This window comes from Uloborus diversus, chromosome 2, assembly GCF_026930045.1.
Source record: "Uloborus diversus isolate 005 chromosome 2, Udiv.v.3.1, whole genome shotgun sequence".
NCBI lineage: Eukaryota > Metazoa > Arthropoda > Arachnida > Araneae > Uloboridae > Uloborus > Uloborus diversus.
Genome location: NC_072732.1, coordinates 31,716,692 through 31,735,322, shown reverse-complemented (window position 1 = coordinate 31,735,322; position 18,631 = coordinate 31,716,692). Strand labels below are relative to the sequence as shown.

Here is an 18,631-nt window from a genome sequence, read left to right as displayed (position 1 = left end):
CATGTTTTATTTTTAATTTGACTAATTTTTCATTCAATTTTGCAATGTTCGAAAAATGTTTATAGTAGCGCATAGTATAAAAGATATGTAAATCCTGGTCTATAAATCAGCTTTACTTCGAACAAACTTCGTTTTCAACCTTCGATATCGTAAGAAAGGGGTTTATAAGTGACGTGTATATCTGTCTGTGGCATTGTCGCTCCTAAATAGATGGATTGATTTTGATAAGGTATTTTGTTATTTGTTTGTTTGTTTGAAGCTATACTTGATTGAAAGTGTTATTAGCTAGGTCTCATTTTTTTAGAACTTTAATTACCAAAGATATTAATTAAAAGTCTCAAAATCTAGTGGTTTTTGCCATTTTGGTAGCGAAAACAGACTTGTACGTTTAAAATATTTGCACAAAACGAAGGAACTAATGAATAGATAAATAACTATTTAAATTTTATATTTCTTCTAACCCGCAAGATTCCCCTTATTATAAGGTCGGCAGTCAGGATCAGGGGATTTTTTTAATGTTTAATTTAATATTAGTTCTTGTATAATGTAAAACTAAGGTAATCAAATACAAATACAAATACAAATGTGACGACCAGCAACAGGCTCTGGGCCCAGCTAGGCTGGTCCTAGTCAATTAATTAGTCCCCAATGAAGATCAATGGCCCTCTTAAAGCTATCCACTCCCTTGCTCATTACCGCCTCTTCCGGTAAGCTATTCCAAGTGCCCACGACCCTGCTAAAGTAGTAGTTTTTCCTGATTTTCAAGTTAGCCTGAGATTTAAATAGCTTAAAACAATGACCCCTTGTCCTGCTTTCCCCGCAAAAATTTAATCCATTTACATCTTTCATTTTGATAAATTTAAATAACTGAATCATGTCCCCTCTGACTCTCCTTTGCTCCAGGCTATACATGTTAAGCCTATTAAGTCTGGTATCATAATCTAAATCTGAGAGTCCCTTTACTAATTTAGTTACCCTTCTTTGAACCCTTTCCAATACAAAAATATCTTTCTTCAGATAAGGCGACCAAAACTGAACAGCATACTCCAAATGAGGTCTTACTAAACTCCTATATAAAGGCAGAAGAACTTTCTTAGATTTGTTTGAAATAGATCTATTGATGAACCCAAGCATTTTGTTGGCTTTGTTACTAGCAGTATTGCACTGTTGACTAAACTTGAAGTCCTGATTTATAAAGACACCCAGATCCATAACATTTTCTGCCTGATTTATGACTGAACCCTGTAAACGATATCTCATACGCTTATTTCCATGACCTAAGTGTAGCACTTGACATTTCCCTACATTAACTGCCATACCCCATTTATCTGCCCACTTAGTAATATGATCTAAATCCTCTTGCAGCTGTTTTACTTGTTCTTCATTTACGACAATCCCCATAACTTTTACATCGTCAGCAAAACAATTCATACTTCCAGAAATATTTTCATTGATGTCATTCATAAATATAATAAACAAAAGAGGCCCTAAAACTGATCCCTGAGGAACCCCACTTAAAACATCACTCCAATTAGAATGATTTCCTCTCACAACTACTCTTTGCTTCCTACCAGTAAGCCAATTTCTAACCCAAAGTAAAGTTTTTCCTCCTATTCCAATGTCAGCTAACTTGCTGAGAAGAGCAACATGCGGTACCTTGTCAAAAGCTTTTTGAAAATCAATATAAACAACATCCACACATTTTTTGTTATCTAAAGCTGATGTAACCTTGTCGTAGAGATGTAATAAATTAGTAGTACAGGATTTACCTTTCCTGAAACCATACTGCAAACTAGTCAACAGACTATTAGTCTCTAAGAACATCATGATCTTAATTTTGATCAAAGTTTCGAAAATCTTACAAATCACCGAAGTCAAACTTACAGGTCTATAATTCCCAGCAATACCTTTAGACCCCTTCTTGAAGAGTGGCGTTATGTTAGCCAGCTTCCAGTCCTCTGGCACCCTTCCCCGAGTTATAAGAAGCATTGAAAATATTCAAAATAACATCCACTAATTCCTCTGCACATTCAACTAAAATTTTTGGATAGATATTATCTGGTCCCGGAGCTTTAGTTGCTTTAATCTTTTTCAAATGAAATAAAACCTCCTCCCTGGAAAATACAAAATCCTCAAGCTGTATAACAGCTTGTGTCTTGTTAGTGTCAACTGTTGAGATACAGTTATCGTTAAACACACTGGAAAAAAAGTTATTTAGAACATTTGCAATATCCCTATCGTTTTGGATTAAATTTCCATACTCATCAACCAAAGGCCCAATTTGACTGTTTCGAGCTTTCCCAGAATTAGCGTAAGCAAAAAACCTCTTAGGGTTCCCATCAATGTCATCTGCCAGCCTTTGCTCCAATTCCCTTTTCTGAATCCGTACCAAATACTTAAAATTTCGCCTTGCCTTACCATACTGGAGCCTCTCCGCACTCTGACCAGTTTCTTTAAACTTACGAAAAGTGGCTTGCTTATAATTAAGAGCTTCTTTAATCTCCCTGGAGAACCACATGGGCCAAATTTTGGTACTAACACCTTTTCTCCTAAATGGAACATAGTCCCCAATGGTTTTAGCAAGTTTATCCTTAAATTCCGTCCACTGCTGATCTACGTCGTTATTTTCCAATCCTGACAAAAAAACCTCTTTCAAGCTCTGCCTAAGTGCAACAAAATTGGTGCTTCTGAAATTGGGCACAAACCTAAAATTATCATCTTTGCACACTTCAGATTTAACCCGGAACCTAATGCTGTTATGATCACTATCTCCAATATGCTCCCCTACACTCAACCCCTGAACAAAACTACCTATGTCACAAAAAACTAGATCCAAAATGGCCTCCTCTCGAGTTCCCTGAGTTACAACTTGATCTAAGAAACAGTCACCAATTAATTTTAAAAATTCCTCTTCTTTGCCATTACCAGGATAAAAATTATTCCAATCAATACCCGGAAAATTGAAATCCCCCATTATGATAACGGATCCCTTACTGGACATGTCACTAACAATACGGTACATCTGTTCATCTTGTCCCTGGTTTGAATTAGGTGGCCTATAAATGTTTCCAAAGCGTAGCTTTTTGCCCTTACTGCTCATCAACTCCAGCCAAACCATATCAATATCAGTAGGCTTATCATTTATGACCAATTCATTGCAAATAAAATTGACTCTAACATAAAATAAAACCCCACCACCTCTTTTACCTACTCTATCCTGTCAATCAAACCTGTCAATATCCTGTAATCAAACGCATAATTCAAATAAAAACTATTTATTATAGCTGAAAATCTTTCTTTTTTAACCGCATATACTTTTATATGGATTACGCACCTAAAGTGAAAATGTGTAATGCAAATCTTTTTTCAATGAGTTGTAGATCAATGGAGATGAAAAAGAACTTGTTCGAGATGCAGAAGTTGGTGTTGGAATAACAGAGTGTTACAGCAGTGCTTGCTATAAAAATCCTTGTTTGAATGGGGCAACTTGTCGAAGGTGTGTTTAACATAAGTATTTTACTTTTATGTTGGTTATAATGATATTTTATGACTATTTTATGTTATGCTAAATATGTTAGAATTGTTGGTATTCTTCTGTTAGCCACTTAAGACCTAAAACACTGTTCTATTGTTGAGTGATTTGATGTATAAAGTTCTTAAAAAAGAAAAAACCTTGTTGACATTTTCATTATCAGAAGTGGGAAAATAATCTAATTGTCACATTTGTACTAAGCAGTTTTTCAACCTTTTCACACATAAATAACTAACAGATTTTTTTTTAAATACTAAGCACTTTTCATAATGCACTCAAAAGGACAAAATAACTTTTCTGGATCAAAAAGGATAATTTAAGTATTCCTGTTGTTTTCAATTATTCTAAGAAAAAGGCTTCACAAGTGAAGAAAAGTATGGCTCAAGTCATGTAGAGAATTTTTTACCATTATCTAGCTTACAATCATAAATTTGAGTGTTGAAACGTGCATATTTTTCTTAATGGGGAAAGTTTGGTTGGAAATGACTTGAACGCACTTTTCTTCGTTAGTAAAGTCTTTTTCTTGGAATAATTGAAAATTTCAGGAATACTTAAATAGTCCTTTCTGACCCAGAAAAGTTATTTTGTCCTTTTGAGTGCATTATAAAAAGTGCTTAGTATTTCTTAAAAAATTCTGTTATTTTAAAGTGTTTCATTTTCAAACAAAGTTTTATTTTAGAATTTAATTTTTTAGCATTAAGTTGTACCTTAAGATTAAATAAATCATTTAGTGAAATTCCGAAGTCTCTAAGTGGTCTAGTTGCTGAGATATAAGCAAAATAATGGTTCACAACTTTCAAAGATCCTAATATGTCTCTGTACTTAGCCCTGTTATCAATTATTGGCATAGATGAGGATAAAAACCCTAAGAATGCAGAGACAGTGAATATATTTCATTCCTGTTCCAGAGAAGCCTTGATTCAAAATTTTCATTATGATTACTATTAACATTACTGTTGCAAGGCCACAAAATTTGTAACAATGGATTTTATATTTGAACATTTCATGGGGAAATTACATGAAATTTGCTGTTTTCATCCTAACTGAAATAACAATTTTATTTTTGGAATTTTAATTTTTCAGCTTTAAGTTACACCTTAAGATTAAACAAATCATTTATTGAAATCCCGAAGTCTCTAAGTGGTCTAATTGGTGATATATAAGCGAAAGCAGGCCTCAGATTTTTCTGTAACAATTAAGCCAAGTATAATAAAAGTGCTTAAAAAGTATCAAATACTTTAATATCTTAACATATAAAAATCTTCTGTGCAGACGTTTGTCACCATAAGGCTTTTAAATGGCTGGACCGATTTTGATCAAATTTTTTGTGTGTAATCAAGTTGTGACAAGCATGGTTTCGAAGCACAATGGATCAAATCGGAGACGTTTTTGGTAATTGATTAATTAATTTAAACATTGGGTGGTTATATCTCCCAAATGATTAATATTTATTTTAACCTATTGTTGAGCGAGAACTAAAATAAATATTTTACCCGTTTGCCAAAGGACAATAAGAAAGCCAGCCCTGCTTTTTATAATGAAATTTCCTACACTGATATGTCAATTGGGACTAAATAAAACGTAGAGAGAGAGAGAGAGAGGGAGTGAAGCCTTCACACACACATTTCTTGAAAGCAATGATTTTAGGTCCCATGATATATTTTAAAGTAAAGTACAGGAAGGTTCACGCAAAACGGGTGTTCTGTCGTCGTTGTTGAACCATGTGACGGGATTGGTGCTTTAGGTTGTCCTAACTAAATGATCAGAAAGTACCGTTTTAGCAATATTTCTTTCTCAGGTCAAATCCATCTTGAGTTTTAGCACTAATATCAAGAACACTTTAAGGATTATCAAACTAATCAATATGTAAGCTAAAGATGATGAAATTTAAAGACAAAACAAATTTTATTTTCATCCAGCTAAATTACAACAGGTAGTTCTGTACATAAAAGATCAGGGCAGTGGAAAATCTTTACCTTTGGTGGAAAGAATAAATTAGGCAATATATGAAGTTTTAAAAGTTTTTGTTCAAAAGATCGTACCGCTAATCGGTTAGAGTTAGCTTCGCTAACTGATCGTCTGGATTACAGTAACATGGTGGCTTGGCAACTTTGGCTATCTTTACTAATAATAAAGCTGAAAGTCTCTCTGTCCGGATATCTGTCTGAATGTCTGTGATGCGCATAGCTCTTAGACCGTTCGGCCGATTTTCATGAAGTTTGGCACAAAGTTAGTTTGTAGCATGGGGGTGTGCACCTCAAAGCGATTTTTTGAAAATTCAATTTTGTTCTTTTTCTATTTCAATTTTAAGAACAATTTCCGGAGCAAAACTATCATTAGATGGACAAGTAAATCACGAAATTATCATGACGTGGAACCGTAATATGGGAGAGCGAATGAACATAGCCAATTAGCGAGAAATTCATCATCCATTATTTGTAAATATACAGGTGAACCAAATCACCTTTTAATTTTCTGCTACGGGCAAAGCCATGCGGTTACCACTAGTAAACAATAGAGTTGCATGATCATTTGTTTAGATTTTTAAGCTACGGTTAATGTAATTTATTGTATTTTTTGTTTATTTGGCAAAATATTTCAAATTGCAAAGATTTTTTTTTTTCATTTTTAAAAAGTTTTTAGTCATATTAGTTGAAAAATGTATTTATTTTACATCGGGAATGAGGGATGAGTGATTTTCGCTTATTCAGAGAACTGTTTTTACCTTTATCATTTTTTAAATGATATCCTTTCGATTGTTTGATTCTTTTATGTTGCAGCATTATTTTCCGTTTTTTCTGGATGGGTAGTTAGTTTTTTACACTTAATACATGTGGATGCTTTTTATCCTTTGAATATGGCTGAAGGAACAAACCAAGCATGAGAGAAAAATAGTTAATAAAACAACGGGCTCAGTGGGCATTAGATAAATCAAGTTGTAATAAATACATGCATTCTGACACCAAGCAGCTTAAAACATTTTTTTTTACTTATTTTTTCAACAAAACTGTTCAAACACTTGTTGGTTTATTGAAATTTTTTGGCTTTTCAATTTACAAAGTCTGAACTGAACAACGTCTGTTGGGTCCTCTAGTTTTATAGATAAAAATATTAGCCATTTACCCTATCCTTAGTGACAATTTACTTGGAAACGGAATAATGATCACTTAAATCACTTTTTTAGCTATGATGATCATTGGAACTGTGAATGTCCCGATGGATATGCTGGTCCCTTTTGTGAACACAAAACTTGCTTTGCCAATCCATGTGAGCACGGCAGCACTTGTTTACCTAATCCTGATGATGGTTATCTGTGCATATGTCCTTATGGAAAACATGGAAAGAATTGTGAACATGGTATGTTTTGTTTAGATTTGTATGAGAATTTTATCATTTCATGACTTGTAAGTCTTATATTGAACTTATGTCTGAACTAATTCATCAAAACACTGGGAAAATGTTTTATTTTAAACAACAAATGCTTTTAGCCTAACATCAATAGATTTTCTATACCATTTCTTAAATATTCTGATTCATATTTTTTTAATTTTTACAAAGTTTTTTTTTTTTTTTTTTTTTTGAAGGTGGGAGGATGTATAATTTAGTAAATCATGTATTGAATGTTATATGTAGCTGCTGAATCTTGAGTTGCATCGACATAGAGCAGCACTGAATACCATATTCGACCAAATACCGAATATCTGATTAAACTTTTCAAACTAAGATTCATATTTTTGTTTTGCCATATGAAAATAGTAGATGATTATTTATTTTGTTAAACTTATATGCACTTCAATTAACATCTTGAATTTATCTACATTAAAAGCATAGTTATTAATTGAAAATAAGTAAAAAGGTAACTAATTCATTCCAAAATCAAATCATACATGGCTAATTTTACTTATTACAAAAATATATAAAGTTCATTCTTCAAAAAGTAACTTTTCTGTCACACGCCTTTTACAGAAAAAACATTAAGGAACCATTCATTTAACAATGGTTTTTATGTTCATCAAAAACATATCTATTTAAACCTGCCAACAATTTTTTAATAATAATTTTTATTTTAGTATATTTTTGGTTCATGACATGTGAATTCTCACCTCCATGGCATGTCGCACACCTTGTGTGACTGTTTTTGTTGCTTAATAACTTGTTTAATCAAAAGTATACTTATTTGTTTATTATTCCTATCGCAAGTGTCTCAAATACTAATCGTTTAAGTATATTTATTTTTTTCATATTGTATTTTAGTTTGTTTTAGAAGGACAAGAAGTCATATCACACAATCAATTCTCACTTCCATTATGTGAACACAAAATGCCATTCCTAATTAACACGTGGCAGTAATGACATCAAATTTTATTTTCTATGATACAAGGAGGCTCCCCCTTGTTTATTTTCAGCCATAGTTGAAGTTGTGAATTTTTTGTCAAAAACAAGAAGATAGAGAGAGAGAGAGAGATTTTGCTTTAAAACTTTAGTTTGGTTATTCTAACTTCTCACCTCCGTGAACTTGAATTTCAGGGATGTAAATGAATGTAAAAAAAGAAGTGAACATGTTTTCATATGCTTAACGTGTGCAGATTGTAGCAATCCATTCGTCCATTTCCGTCTGTAAAACGGCTGTTTGTCTTTCCATATAATCCGTGATCAGACAGTACCAAATACCAACAAAATATTCAGTGCATCTCTATAGTTGGGACAAAATTAACCTGGCATTGTCGTAATGTATTTGGGATCTGCGTTGCCTTCACAATGCTGCCAGGTTAAGTTTGTCACAGCTATACATAGTTACATGATTTTAATTTTCATGCACAGCATATATAAGTTCTTTAAATTTGAAAGAATATTATTTTCTTCTTTAAATTAAAAAACATTACATTTTTAGCATCCATTACCTTAAAATTAAAATTACTCTGCATTTTTGATAATTCAGTTCTAAATGCTTCATTTTTATTATAATTATCAAGATTTTTTAAACGCATTTTAAATCATTTCAATCAAATTTTTATTTGTTTTTGCAGAACTGCACATCTCTCGACCCTCCTTTTATGGTGATATTATGGGTTACTCCTCATATCTACAGTATCAACTCCTGTCAGATTATCATTATCATTTGGAAATACGGCTCATGTTTTCTGTGCTTGAAGTTCAACATGATTCCTTAATTTTATTCAATGGACAAATGGGTCAGTGATATTCTTTTCCTATGTTACTCTTAGAGCTGTTTTAAATGGATAACACCAAAATACTTGCTTGGATGTATTTTGTATTAATGCAAATATTGATCATATCTACTTGTTTTTGGTACTTCATGCTGGCTGTACCCTAAGCTTGATTGATATTGTGACGTTAAAATATGTTTTTTGTTTAAAAAGGCAGCATGTGTATCAAGAAAAATAATAAATAAATAGTTTTATCAAAAGCTATTTGTTTAAATTAAAAGTAATATATCTAAAATACATTAGCAAAGCATTAAATCAAGAATTGTTGCTATGCTGCTAATAGTTTAGCTAGTCTTGGCTGCCCAAGATTGTCTCAATTTGACCTTCTTCTGTTCCGAAATCCCTTATAAACATGTAGTAAAAGCTAGTTTTGACCCAAGTTTATCCCCTCAGTTTTATGGTACTCCATGTAAGGAAAGCAAAAAATGAACACTAGCTGAGGAAACTGCTGTCTTGGAATATGAGTTTTATCCTTATTATAAAACCAGAGTTCTATTTCCAAAGCAGGTTTTACAACTTCTTTTAATAGATAATAATTATGTTTTTCTTACAAGGAAATCAAATTTTGATTTGTCTATTCATATTAAAAATTGTGGGGAGTTAAATTACTTCCTGAAGAAGCTGCTGCTCAGGATTCAATGACTTCCTTCCCTTTTTAAAAAAAAAAAAAATATTCTACCAAATGCATAAACTAATTTTTGCAAATGCTGTGTATTGTGCGAAGTATATCACACAATTAAAAAGCACATATTTTTAAACGCAAGTTAATTTATGTGAAGGAAAAAAATTTCCAAGCTATTGAATTTTATTAAAGTAAACCTAAATGTTTTGGAAGTAGAAATACAAGTGCTGTGTGTATATATGTTTTTTTTTCCTTGCATTTTCACTATAACCATGCAGATTAAGCACCGAGTAATCTTTTCTTTTTTTTTTTCTTTTTTTTTTTTTTTTTTCTTTTTTTTTTTTTTTTTTTTTTTGTTATGATAATTCCCCCCAAAAAAGAAAAGGATTATGTATCAGAGATATTCAATGAATGTTTTTTTTTCCTTCCTCTTAAATTTCTCATGAAATAAATTCAACTGCTGCTTGTCTGGTATTTATACATTTTTATGAAGTAGTGTTTGAATACTAAAATTATTTATGTACCATGTTCAGATTCTTTTCATCTTGCTGATGATTTCCTTGCTGTTTCACTTCAGTCGGGCCATGTGATGTACATTTTTAACTTAGGCTCAGGTAAATTATTTTCAAAACTAGACAGCTTGATAACATTTTTTCTCAACATTATTATAAGCATTTTATTTATTGTGAGTTTTTTTTTTTTTTTTTTTTCAAATTTCCTGATGGTCTAATATGGTATTTAAAAAAAGCCTATATATTTTTAAATCTGATTGTTGTGCAAAATTTAGATTTTAAATCTTTTAACTTGTTGATATTTGAAGTGACAATGCTAAATTATCATTATCCAATTACAGGAAATATCCAACGTTGTTTAGCACAAATAAACAGATAACTGAATACAAGTTTTTCTGGGTTTCGAAGATACCCTTTCGGAGCTTTTGGATGTAATGACATGCAGTAAAAACAACAAAAATGTGCTGCAGACAGCTTAAATAGCAAAATAGCAATTAACAAAAACAAACAAGATAAAATGGAACTCGGAGTCAAAATTTTTGCATGATTCCATTCAAGAAAAAACCGTTAAGCAGTAAATTTCTCTAATCAATCCCGTAAAATACATTTTCAGGGTGACGACAGATCAGGGAGATCAGGGAAAAGTCAAAAAACTTTATTAATCAGGGAAATATCAGGGAATTGTGAAAAAATAACAAAAAAGCAGAGAAAATTGATTTTATGAAGAAAAAAAAATTTTTTTTTCTTTTTGCTTTACAAAATTAAGTACTCTAATTCCCTACGCATTTTCCGACAATTAAATGTTCAAAAAAAAGTAAAATTAATGAGGTGTGATTATACACTGTCGCATATTTGTGCATCTTTTTTCCTCAACGTCAAAGTATTGAATCTTACTTATTAACCACAGGATGAACTTCCTAAGATTGCTTTTGTGTCTATTAGGTTGTTTATTTTACCTAGCTTGAAATTTCCTTTTACGCTTTCAATGCTACGTAAAATAAACAACCATACATGCAAAGAGGAAGCTTTCATTAATGCCTTAGCTCCTTTGCCTTTATTCCATTGTTTTGAAGTAATTAGCGTACTGTAATCACGATTTCAAGAAGAAATCTTTGGTTTTTGAATTAATATTATAAAAGCTTAAAAGTTATTACTTCTTTGCGTTTTTAATTTAATTGCTAGAATTGAACCTTCAATTAAAAAAAAACTTACCGCAAATTATAAAGGTTTTCTTTTCTTCAGACTTAAGTGATTCTTTAATTTTATAACCAAGTTATATTCTTCTTTTATATATTTTAAAATTAACTAATTGCTTTTTTTTTCTTTTTTTTTCTTGCATTTCAAAGTTGTTTGTCACAAAAGCAATCTAAGATTTTTTTTCGTTACATACTGAAATCATTTGAAATAGTTAACTTGTGTACTTAAGTAAATATCTTTATTTTTTTATTGTTAAAAAATGCTGTATTCATTCATTAAAACCTATGTTATTGATTAGAGGAAAGCTCCCTATGGATGGATGTAAATGGTTTCATCGGTTCTGCATAAATATATCAATTAGTTATATAAGAATAACTACATAACTTCTATTATTTCCCTATTACTTGTTATTCTTGCAACAATTATTATACTGTTTGAAAACTTAGTTCTAAATAATTTCAATTACTTTTTAGTTTTATCATAAATACACATATGTTTTTAAGAGTAATTTTAATAGTTTCTTAAAATTCTTATGCTAAGTGGTATCTGGAAGTAAGTATTTTTTTTTTAATTTTCTATAATCTTTCCATGTAGAAAAATTTAATATACTGTTTTTTAGGGTTCCCCCCCCCTTCCAAAAAAATGGCTTAATATGTTTTTTTTAAACCATTTTATTAAAAAATGTAGCATTTTTAAAAATATATCTTTATACAACTTAAAACGTTTAAAATACTGCATTTTATACAATCATACAATGGATTTCAAGTAGAGCAAAGAAAGAAAACCATTATCATTGGTAACGTAAATCAGGGAAATTTGATGAACTTAATCAGGGAAAAGTCGGGGAACTTTTTTTCACAGTTCCTGTCGCCACCCTGATTTTGCTGTCCAAATAAAACCGCTGATCAATAAAGTAGCAATAAATTTTATGTTAGAAATTTTTTTGTAATGAATTAGATGTCAAACTTAGCAAAAGGTAGAATAAACATAATGAAGGAAAACAGAAAAATTTAGGAAAAACAACAAAACGGCGAACAACATGTACAAAATAAAGCAAGAAACGGAAAGAGAAAGACGGATAAAAAGTCATTAATGAAGACATAATAATCAACACCTGCAACACAAAAGAAAAAAACATAGGAACTCAAAGAAGAGAGCAAAAAGCCTACCAATTAAATGAATGGATGCCAAACTGCAGAAAAATACAGAATGGATTTTAGATTGTTTACTAGATTAGACCAGAATGTGGAAAGACTCCCAAAATTCAAGATATGACGAATTTAGGCACTTCTATATACTTTTATAAGGTTTATAGGAGTAATTTGAGTCCCCCGGTTAAATTGGTTTTTTTTTTCACATAATTTTTAAGCTCTTTTAAGCAAAATTTCAAGCAACAGCAGGTCTGTCTTATATAGGCAAGACCGCAAATGCAATCAAATTTATAAATTCACAACAATTAAGAGGATCAATAGAATCCTTAAGAGACGAGAACGGAAGTTTATTAATTGGAGAAAACACAACCTAAAATTGGAAACGTTTAAGAATCTTAGTGACCTGAAAACTAATAGAAGGAAAGATTGGTAAAGCAACCGAATTCTTGATCTTAGAAAGCTTTTCATTAATGGAATCAAAGTGGGCAGATTAGAGGTGTGAAAATTGATAGAGACTATCCACCAACTTGACTTGATTCCAATTATAAAAAGCTTTCTAAAAGATCTCAAAGTGATGTTAGTTTATATTACCTTTCTTGGCTTACCCATAGAAATGTGGGGTTAGCAAAATCTATTCAAAATGCTACAGCTTAGGTGATTGAAGAATAGTGTAGCAGATAGGCCAGTCACAAGCATAAATTAAAACAGCCCGTTTTTAAAATCCATTCCAAAAGTATTCAAATTGTCAAAGCAAAACAGTTGAAGTTCAAACTGTCAAAACAGTATACAGTGAAACCCCTCCTAACGGACACCCCTTTAATGCGGACACCCCTCTTATGCGGACAGTTTTTAATTCCCTGGCAGAGAGACATTAAACCTAATGTATAAGGAACCTCTCTCGTACGGACACCCTCAAATACGGACACGGACACCCTTTTCGAAGTCATTTACATTGATATATCCTTTTTTGCGGACAGTATTTAAAACTTGAGAATTAAATAGCTACTCCATTGAAAGGCTTCATTTAATGCAAAGTCGACCAGCTTATACGGAGATAAAAAAAATATTTCTTTGACATTTTACTTTGCATCTACTGCGCAGCAAAAAATTTTCAGCTTGACACCGAAATGCATTTTTCATTCCAAAAAACATCATCGAATCGTCAAAAAGAAAAGAAAAGAGAAAATGATTATTCTGCAAGTTTCTGTCTGTATACCCCCACCTTCCCCCGTTGCCTTGTTCCTTTTCAGATGACTAACAAGCAGGCGTGTTGTGTCTAATTGGAGCCGAGTTGACGCGCCATCTAACAAAAATATTTTATAGAGAGTAAAAGTAAAGCCAATGCAATATCATAAAGTAAACTTAAGGGTAAAAGCATTCAGTTGTTTCATCGTTCTCATTGAAATGGCTCTGAATACTCATCGTCAGCGTCGTACTCTTTCTCTTAAAGAAAAAATTGAAGTTATAGATTTCGCAGAAAAAAATAAAATTGGAATACGGAACATTGCTGAAAAGTTTGGTGTGGGACGCACACAAATTTGCTGTATATTAAAAGGAAAAGAGAAGTTTAAGAAAGAATGGTTCATAAATGGAAACCAAGAGAAGAAAAAAGATTTTCCTAAAAGTAATGCCCTTGCAGTGGATGAAATTGTGTTTAAATGGTTTGTGTCCGCAAGCAGCAAAAATATTCCGATTTCTGGCCCTATTTTACAAGAAAAGGCAAAAGAAGCAGCTACTGAAATGGGTATAGAAAATTTCAAAGCTTCCAATGGATGGTTAGATCGTTTTCGAACGAGACATGATATCGTTTTTAAAAAAATATGTGGTGAATCCATGGATGTGGATGCTGGCGTTTGCGAGAAATGGTTTGAGAAAGTGCCTAGTTTGATTGAAAATTACGAGCCATGTGACATTTATAACATTGATGAGACCGGTTTGTTTTATAGAGCTCTGCCAGATAAAACCTTAACTTTACGGAAAGAAAACTGCTCTGGTGGCAAAATCTCCAAAGAACGCTTAACAGTTTTGTTGGGTGCCAGCATGGATGGTACAAAATTAAAACCAGTTGTCATCGGAAAAGCAGCCAGACCTCGGTGTTTTAAAGGACTGGATATAAAAAAATTACCTGTAGACTGGTATTCAAATAGAAGAGCGTGGATGACAACCAGTGTCATATCTGATTGGCTTGTAACTTTTGATAAGAAGTTGGGGAGAGAAAAAAGGCATATTGTTATTTTTATGGACAACGCACCCTCCCATCCCAAAGACTTTCACTTGAAAAATATAGAAATAGTCTTCTTGCCAGCAAACACAACATCGAAATGCCAACCTATGGATGCTGGGATAATTCAAGCATTTAAAATTCAATACAGACAACTAGTTATGAAGCATTTAATCAATAAAATGGAAGAAACTAAAACAAGTAGCGAATTGTCCAAAACAATTGATGTGTTAGATGCAATCAGCTGGGTTAAGCACGCATGGAAGGAAGTTAAAAAAGAAACAATAGTAAGTTGCTTTAATCGCGTTGGATTCAAAAAAGGATCTGCCACAGAGGAAATTGACAACGAAGTTGATTGTGACAATGATGGATCCGATTTGCAGTGGTTAATGCAACAAGCAGGGTTCACAAATGTGACCACTGAAGACTATGCTCCCATCGACGACCAAGTTTTCACTGAAGAAAGCGAAACAGAAATTGCAAGCATAGTGCGCGAAATTAACGAAGATCATACAGTTGAGGATGACGATGAAGATGAACTGTCCGTAAAAGAAGACGTTAAAACAATTAAAAATGTTAACGAAGCTTTAAGCGTATTAGATGGACTCAGGGAATTTTCAATTAAACACAACGATCCTAAAGGACTAGACTTGGTACAAGAACTTAAGATACATTTCGAAAATGAAAGACTTTCATCGATCAAAACATATCAACAGACATCAATCGAACAATTTTTTAAAAGTACAAATTAGGTATGTAATTTTTATGCGAACCTGTTATTTAAATCTCTTTGAGTGTGCAAAACTGTAATATTTGAATTTAACCTGATAAAATAATTGTTTATTATGTATATGTTGGTAAAAACTAGTAAATTAAAAAAAATCTATGCATATGAAAGAGTAGAATTCACACATATTTCATTTAAGATTTCAAAAAACATAAACAAATAACTAAAGTTAATTAAATTAAAAAAACCTCTGTAAAGCGGACACCCCTCTCTTACGGACAAAAAAGTTTGTCCCGTTAGTGTCCGAAATAGAGGGGTTTCACTGTAGTAGATTAATGAAATTTGGAAAATAAAAAACTGAAATGACAACTAGAGCTCAATCAAGATAAATTTAGAAATATACTGTCAAATAATAGGAATACTCAACTCTAACTTAAATTGCCAAAATCCGAATTTTATTTTTCAGCCATGAAAAGGAATTGATATATATGCACCTGGTATTTTATTCTGGGTTAAATCTTTCTCCTGTTCTAACAATGCTTCAATTTTCATATTTTTTTTCTCTTGATGCTCAAAATGGATATTTGATTTAATATTCTTGAAAATTATTCATCACGCATTTAAACATCTTAAATAATCTCTTTATTAGTTTCAAAATGTTTGGTAATTTTGTTTTAAATTAAACAAACATGACTACTTACTACCTGCTTGCTGAAATTAATCACGAAATCTTTTATAACTATAGCAAGGCTTGTTATAAGGGAAAATGAAAAAATAATTATGTGATCAATCTGGTATTTTTAGAATAAAAAACATTTAATTCTATTGTCTTTTCACAGGTACACGTACCCTTAAAAGTGCTCACATTTTAAACACAAGTATACCTGTGCATTCAGTTTTGATTGGTCGACACCGCCGCTATTGCTGGATGGAAGTAGATTCTCAAACTAAGGTGGTTGGTCTAGCTTCTGGTAGATTAACTGCTCTTAATACACCATCTGCACTTTACATAGGAGGACATCCAAGTTATAACTTTACACTCTTACCTGAAGAACTTAGAGGATTAAAAGGATTTGAAGGTATGTCCTTTGCTTTTATCTAGAGATTCAAATGCAGCTTTTCGCTTCATCTGTACATATTTCAGGGGTAACATGATATTTAAGAACAGAATGAAACATACCGGAAAATCATTAGCCCTTCATCAGCAGAGAAAAGTTTAATGATGTATTGAGCTACTCAGAATCATGTTTGCTTCCAGAAAAGCTTCATACCACACTATTTACCATTTAGAAAATAGTAGTAGTAATAAGAAAATAGTTACACCTGAGTGCACTGATCCTTATAGTTTCTTTAACTCTAAAACTATGCTGATTTCAAACTGAAGTATAATGAACACATACTTATAAGTACAGTGAAGCACCGTTTATACGTTTCTCTTTTATACGCTTTTATCATTTATACATTTTTTTAAATTGGTCCCCGCAAAGTTTTAATACATATTAATGTATCCTGCTATATGTTTTTTTCATCTGTACGCATTTTTCATACAGTCCCTTCAGAAACGTATAAACGGTGCTTCACTGTAATTTCATACTTAATTATTGTATTGATTATATTGGTTAATAGGTCAGCTATTTTTCTGAAGGGTCCCTTCTCATGAAACATAAAAAAACTGTTGCATAAACAATTGCTGATTTGATTTTTCAAATCATTGTTTTCCATGTTGATTTTATTCTAGTTATTTTCTGTAAACACATTAGTAAAAAATTTTAAATCCTCTCACAACTGGGGTTCCCACAGAGGAGTCATGGCACAGCCTGTATTGAAATTTTTAGGTTGTGTTTTAAGGGATCTTAGTCTCTTTTTGAGGAGTTCTCTGTAGCATTTAAAAGCGCATGCACCATACATCTTGGGGAAACGTGTACCCCTGTATTCAATTTAAATCAATGAAGTGGCAGATAAATTGCATGCTTGAGCAACAACAAAAATTGCTTTTTTTTTAACATGCTTTTATAAGCTTTACCTGTATGTATGTATGTATCTTGTAACGGAATCTTGCAGCTCAATTTTCAGCCACTTCCTGCGATCGGATTCTTTTGAAATTTGGCACGCGACCTCAGACCCAATGACAATGCAATATTGTATAATTAAATTAATTAATTAATTAATTCTTTTAATTGTTAGTTTCCTCCAATTTTAATCAATATTTTGGCATAAATCCAACAATGAAAAAGGAAAAATTTTAAAAAATGCATTAAAAAATGCTTGCAAAAATTATTTAAAAATATGTATAAAAACCTTTAATTTTTCTGCATCAGACAAAATTGTTCCAATGTTCCAAGGTAATTAGAACATAAAATATAATTGTTTTTAACTAATTTCATGCCAAAATTTAGGTGAGCCTTCAATTGGAAATTCATTGCTGATCAGACCATTGTTGAACAAAACTTTTATTCAAATGCATCTCAAATTTTCAAAGTAATATAAATATGATTTCCGCAAACATACATCAATGACTCACAGTAGCTTCCCATCGGGGTGCCCTTGGCTTAACTTTAAGATATTACCTCGCACTCGTTTTATAAAAAATTTCGTCGCCTGATAATTCTCCAACATAAGACTAAAAGACAGAAAAATAAAATAATAGCTTAAAAAACTAAAAAAAACACGCTTTCGTAGCAAAATGAACTAAAAGGTGAAAAATAATCTTTGGATGATAGTAGTTGACCAATCACTTAATTTTAATGTGATACAAAAAAAAAGCGTGGGGTGCTGTCTATTTACATTTTTGCTTGGACAACAAATGGAAGAAATTCAAGACAACTGATAAGAAGCCCCCCACGCTTTTTTGTATTACATTAAAATTAAGTGTTTGGTCAACTACTATCATCCAAAGATTATTTTTCACCTTTTAGTTCATTTTGCTACGAAAGCGTGTTTTTTTTTTAGTTTTTTAAACTATTTTTTTATTTCAAAGAAACCTTGATACAATGTATGTGTCTAATGATATTGTTTTTTTTTTCTGTTTGGATTTTCTAGGCTGTTTGTTTGGTGCAGAATTAAGAAACAGTCCAGGTGCTATCTTCAGAGCAATTCAGCCAATTGTTGATGGCCGTAATATTCAACAATGCAGCATGACGGAGTGTCAGCTTATTCGCTGTGCTAATGGAGGAACATGTATAGATGTGGGCTCTACCTTCCAGTGAGTAAAACTCAGATTTTGTGACTAAATGTTAAAAATTCTTCATACTCTTTTCGTTTTCTTGAGGTGAAGCATAGCTGTTTAGTTGTTTCAAATTTTAAAAAGAAAATTTGTAATTAAGTTTAAATGCTATTACAGATTATTTGTGTTTGCTAAGCAAGTCATTGGCTACAGGTTTACTGTTTTCAAATCTTTATCTTCAATATGTTATATCTCGAACTGGCTACAAGGCTGGTCAT

General features: G+C 31.9%; 1 protein-coding gene across 1 annotated transcript in view; it reads left to right on the top strand.

Annotated features, from left to right (window-relative positions):
- Positions 1-18,631, top strand: part of LOC129235168 (protein eyes shut homolog) — a 62,367-nt gene that overhangs the window by 24,528 nt on the left and 19,208 nt on the right. Inside the window, exons 10-15 of the mRNA XM_054868857.1 lie at positions 3,381-3,496; positions 6,717-6,889; positions 8,560-8,724; positions 9,916-9,996; positions 16,030-16,269; positions 18,230-18,392. Coding sequence (XP_054724832.1) covers positions 3,381-3,496; positions 6,717-6,889; positions 8,560-8,724; positions 9,916-9,996; positions 16,030-16,269; positions 18,230-18,392 — 938 coding nt within the window. The remainder of the gene's footprint in view (positions 1-3,380; positions 3,497-6,716; positions 6,890-8,559; positions 8,725-9,915; positions 9,997-16,029; positions 16,270-18,229; positions 18,393-18,631) is intronic.